At 39.6% G+C, this 5,297-nt stretch overlaps 1 protein-coding gene across 1 annotated transcript; it reads right to left on the bottom strand.

The window, feature by feature from the left end:
• Positions 1-3,166: 3,166 nt before the first annotated feature.
• On the bottom strand, positions 3,167-4,750 carry LOC119777875 (caldesmon-like). Its single transcript, XM_038276879.1, has 4 exons — positions 4,732-4,750; positions 3,989-4,138; positions 3,542-3,714; positions 3,167-3,331 (listed from the first exon to the last, which is right to left on the bottom strand). The coding sequence occupies exons 1-4, from the start codon at positions 4,748-4,750 to the stop codon at positions 3,167-3,169; spliced, it is 507 nt and encodes a 168-aa protein (XP_038132807.1).
• Between the last annotated feature and the right edge of the window lie 547 nt (positions 4,751-5,297).

Here is a 5,297-nt window from a genome sequence, read left to right as displayed (position 1 = left end):
GAGATCAGATCCGGGCAGAGGAAGGAAGGCAGGATAATCTAGAGGACGAAGCCAGAGCTGGTGTCAAGGAAGCGCTCAGGATTCAGAACCAAATGATCAGAAGACAGAAGAGGTTATGGAGGAAAATCCAGGTTGCTGACAGGAAACAGCTCCAAATTCAGCAAACAGGCAGGATCCAGTCCAGAGACAGGTCTGCCTAAGAAATCAGACGGGAACAGGAGGGACAGTGGTTGAGAGGCAGAACAGGTCAGGATCAGGTAATCAGAAACACCAAGATAACGCTCAAACAGTCTCACCATTGGCTCGTGAATAGTCAGCGCTGATGACTGGAAACAGGCAGGTTAAATAGAAGCAGGAGCAGGTGGATCAGATGAATGACAAACTAGGTGGAGTAAGACAGGTGAATGAAATTAGTAATTAAGTCAATCATCATTGCCAAGATCATGACATTCTAGCACTCTTCTTACTTTTACCTGCTCTCTGTTTAACTCTTTTAAGTAGACTCCTCTTACTTCTCTGCTCTCATTCCATCTTCTTTCTATCCGTTTTCTGATCTTCTTCCTTTCCTTTTCTATCAATCTTACACTAATGTAAAACAGAAACAAACAATAATCAAAATAATTTCCAAACACATTAGTACGTACAATATAAAAACTTACAATTTAATAGTTAAAATAAAACCCTTGTTTTACACACCTGTTGAAAGCTGGTAATTTTCAGATGAGATACTGGGGTTATTCAGGTGGAGGAAGAAAATCTGTGACCCTTCATACATTGTGACCCAAGGATGTGCTACATCTATATCACTATAGACCTCTTTAGGTGTAGGAATGAATGCAGGGAAGTTAGGGTTAGTAGATAGCAGAGTTGTGAAGAGACTCTCACCAGATGCTTTGGTCTCACTACATGACAGGTCACAGATTTGGTTGTAACACCGGTATAATCCTCATCTATACGTTAACAACTGCCAACCAGCTAGCTGACAAATTTTACTGCGTGCAGCATGCTCATGCCCTCATTCCATCGTAATAACAGTCTACACACAACATTTTCCCCTCATTCATAAAACGGTAAAATCTGGGACATTTTCTGGGACAGCTTTAGTCGGGGACAGGTGTTCCAAAACAGGAATCGGGGACTAGTTATTTTCTTGAACTATAGTGTCCAACACTGCTTACAAGGTAGTAAGGCTATTTACCCATAGCTGGGACAGTGGTTGACGGATGCCAAGACACGTCCTCATGGTGGTGGGATTCGTCTGGTCTCGTCTCTGGGGCCCACTGTTGCTCCGAGATCCCCTGCAGTTTGGCCTGGGACAGTAAAGTACCCAGTTGACGTGTGTGGCCACGTGGAGGCACTGCTTGGAGTTCTGGGGTGGAGAGGCTATGTACCGGCAGGAGAATCGCACCCTGGCTCCTCTTTTCAGCCCAAATGTAGGGACATGCCATGCAGTAGCTGAATGCAGAGAGCTGCAAGCACGAAGCAGGACCTCGACACTACTGCAGGAGACGCTTCACACTCACCTATGTGCATTCATTTGCACACAGACACACACTTAATTTTTTTTTTTTTTATGTTTTTTTTTGCTTTTTTATTTTTTTTTTTAACTTTTTTATTTTATGTGTATAATTTAATCTTTTTTTTTTGCATTTTTATTTTTTTTTTTGCTTTTTTTTAGACTGGAGAGACTTTCTGATGAGGATTTTAGAAAAGCAGAACAATTTGTCAGAGTTATGAAGATACTATATACTTCAACCGTCTGCATCTCTGCTGAAAGGAGTCCAACTTTGGGCCAGATTCTGCCCATTTTGGGGAAGCTCCAGCATCACTTCACAGTTACTGATGATGACACCTCCTTCACACAAGCTATCAAGGAAAAGATCTGGGGTGATGTCTCAAAAAGATACCAAGTATGTTGCATGTTTTTTTCTTTAGGTTTACTATACTCAGACATCATGACTACTAATATACATTTCTGCTTTTGTCTAGCAGGATGAGAGAATCAGGCAGTTCTTGGAGGAGGGACAGCCTTAGACCCGAGATTCAAGATGAAAGTAGGCGAAGAAGTGTGGACCAGAATAGAAGAGGAGCTCATGAGTAGAACCTCACAACAGAGGTTTGTTTTTTTCTGATTGGTACTTTGAATGAAAAAATCTGAGCTAAAAATAAAACTCAAAATTTGAACTTTATTATGTTGTGTAATTTTCTTTTTCTTCGAATTGATATTATAAAACTGGTATAGAAAAAAGTATCGTTCAGGAACCGGTATCGAAGTGAAGGTATCGGTATTGGTACCGGCATTGAAAATTTTTTAACAATACCCAGCCCTAACCGTGCCCCATACATACACACTTAAGGCCAGCAGCTTTTCAACAACTGTTTACAGTAATTTCTTAAACACTAAGCAGAACAGTATTGGTCTTTTATTTTCAATACTTTCAATCTTGTAGCCTCAAACATCAGTTGTGCTTTCTGTTTTTCATGGGTCTTCCGCATACAGTGCACCTCGCCACGGTGTCATCATTCCTCACCATGGCCGGTTCTTACGATGGCCGGGAGGTGCAAACCAATATTACAAAATCTAAAAAACTTTTACAAGTTCCAAAACAAATTGTCATTTTGGAAAACAAATTTACATTTTAAAAAATAAATAAAAACAAAGAAAACACTTTTAAAAATTCTAAACAAATAGCATTTTAAGAAAACCAATAAAAAACATTCGAAACACTTTTACAAGTCCCAAAACAAATGATCATTTGAGGAATTCAACCGGAAAGGGTGGGTACTAACTACAAGGCTGAACCAGTCTTGTGCGAAATTTTTTTTTTTGGCCTGATATATGTATATAGTTATAACCCCTAAAAAGGGGCCGGCGTCATCGACGTGTAGGCGCGTCCAAGGTTTTCCAGGCCACTCCCATGGACATGGACGCTGCCAGGGGAGCGTTCCGGATTTGCTGACAAGCAGTGCAGGATTCGACTAGATCTTCTAAGGCCGCATCCTGCCCCGGCCAAATCCACAACGACAAAATCTATCCCTTCCCAAAAGCTTTGGAAAGAATTTTAAAAATGCAACCGCAGCCTTTAAAACAATGCAGTCTTAAGAAAATAGTTGATAAAAAATATTCTCTGCATTTTACAACATAAAGAACAGGGAACCGACTCCTCTACTGCGCTGCTTTCTGCTCCTCTTCAGGCTTGTCTTCCTTTTCTTCCTTTTTTTTTCCCTTGTCTGTCTGATCCTCTGCTGCAGGAGCCTCCTCAGCTTTGGCCTCTCCATTTTCTGCAGGAGTTTCTTTATCTGCCTTGGCTCTTTCTTTCTTATCCACTGCCTATGTGTGGCACCCGAGAGGTTTAATTATAAAACAAAACAAACTGCAGTGACTGTGAGCAGAGCTTTAAAAGGACTAGTCAATAAAAGTTCAATAATTCCAGCATGCGGTCCACCCCAGCGCGCGGTCCTCTCTTCAACGCGCGGTCCTGTCTTCAACGCGCGGTCATCTATACACTGCTCGGTCCTCTCAACGCGTGGTCATCTCTACACCGCTCGGTCCTTTCTCCAACATGTGGGCCTCACCAGCGTAGCTGGCATAAGTGAGGGCACCTCCAGCATGCGGTTCTCTCCAGCGCACCTGCGTCAACCAGTCTCCAGATCCCTCCGTCTGCAGCTCCCTCACCCGCTCTGTCTGGCTCCCTCCATGTCCGGCTTCTGTCCCTTCATCCAAACAGCTGCCTTTTTATCATCCCAGTCTGCACGCTGCAAACACCTGTGCCGCTGTTGTGGGCGTGTCCAGGTATGAGTGGTAACGTGACCTCAAAACAAAATCAGAAAAACATGCAACACAACAACCAAAAGTAAAACTAACAAAAAAGTAAATAACTTCAAAACAAAGAAAATCCAAATTACAAAAATAAGACATGTAGTTAACTTCAAAAAAAGGGAGAAAAAAAGGCCACATTACCACATATGCCTTTGTTTCCTCCTTCACCTTTTTTTGTCTTCGTAGGGGCCTTCTCTGGCTTTGGCTTTTCCTCCGTCTCTTTCTCTGACAACCTTTGAGACTTCCTTCTTGGCTCTGCAGCTGCATCTAAATCAGATGTTGCCTTTTTCTTCCCATCGTTTTTTGTGGAGACAGTAACTGGAATAATTTAATCTGGATTATGTGGGTTAGACGAACAGCTCTGACCTAAACCTCCAGGAAAGTGTGTTAGCCAGGGTTCCCGCGGGTCCTTAAAAAGTCTTAAAAGGCATTGAATTCTTCAAAATAAAACTAAGGCCTTAATTGGTATTAAAATTACTTAAATCAGCCTTTCGTAGGTCTTAATTTTTAAAACATCATATATAGGATTATTTTTATTACGATTTATTTTTGTAATCTAAATAAAACGTTAAAATTTGCAAATGTATTATTTTTTTTATAAAAAAAATAAATAGTGGCTCGCCATTATTGGTTCCGTCTAGTGTTAATTTTAGCAGCCATTTTTAAATTTAGTTTTAGTCTTAGTCCAGTTTCAGCATTGTTTGTTAGTTTTTATCACATTTAGTCGACATCATCGCATTTTTATTTAGTGTAGTTTTAGTCGACTTAAGTCAGAGCATTTTAGTCTTTATTTTAGTCCAAGAAAACATAATTTTATTAGTTTAGTTTTAGTCAACAAAAACTGTCAACATTTTAGTCTAGTTTAAGTCAAGACATAATTTTAACCTTTTACTTTTTTGTCAGCAGATAACGTTTAAGATTTTCTCCCATCTTTTTGATAAAAAACACAATTTTAAGGAACACATGCAGACATGGAAGATGTTCTGACAATATTTGCATATTTATTTTGAACATTGTTAAGGTTCAAAGACACAAACACAAATGCTTGCATTAAAACAAATAAAATACACCTGGCAAAGGAAACAAATAAATAAAATTAAGTGTCTTATGAACTTTACACAAGTGCTGGCTGTTTAAAGCCAGTTCACATAGAATAATAAAATAAATAGATTTGAGGTCAATGTTGTTAAAAAAAAAAAAAAAAAAAAACTCCAACTGATACAACAAAAGTGCTTTCCTTCCAGCTTTAGCTGGCCTGTCATTCTTTCTGGGTGGCTGGTAGGTTATTGTTGTTAGTGGTGGTGTATCTTCAATCTGGAACAAAAATTAATACAATGTCAGGATAGATGCACAGCATAACAGGAATTCCAAGTGTATAAGTAGCATATATGTCTCTTTTTTTCCTTAACAAAAACTAAGTCTCTGTAAAAACTACATTTGACCATCCATTTCAAACTCATACAAACAACCTACCGTA

The sequence above is a fragment of the Cyprinodon tularosa genome, unplaced genomic scaffold (genome assembly GCF_016077235.1).
Source record: "Cyprinodon tularosa strain WSP-4 unplaced genomic scaffold, ASM1607723v1 ctg1287, whole genome shotgun sequence".
Lineage (NCBI taxonomy): Eukaryota > Metazoa > Chordata > Actinopteri > Cyprinodontiformes > Cyprinodontidae > Cyprinodon > Cyprinodon tularosa.
The sequence above is the reverse complement of the archived record's forward strand: the minus strand, read 5'-3'. Positions and strand labels throughout refer to the sequence as shown.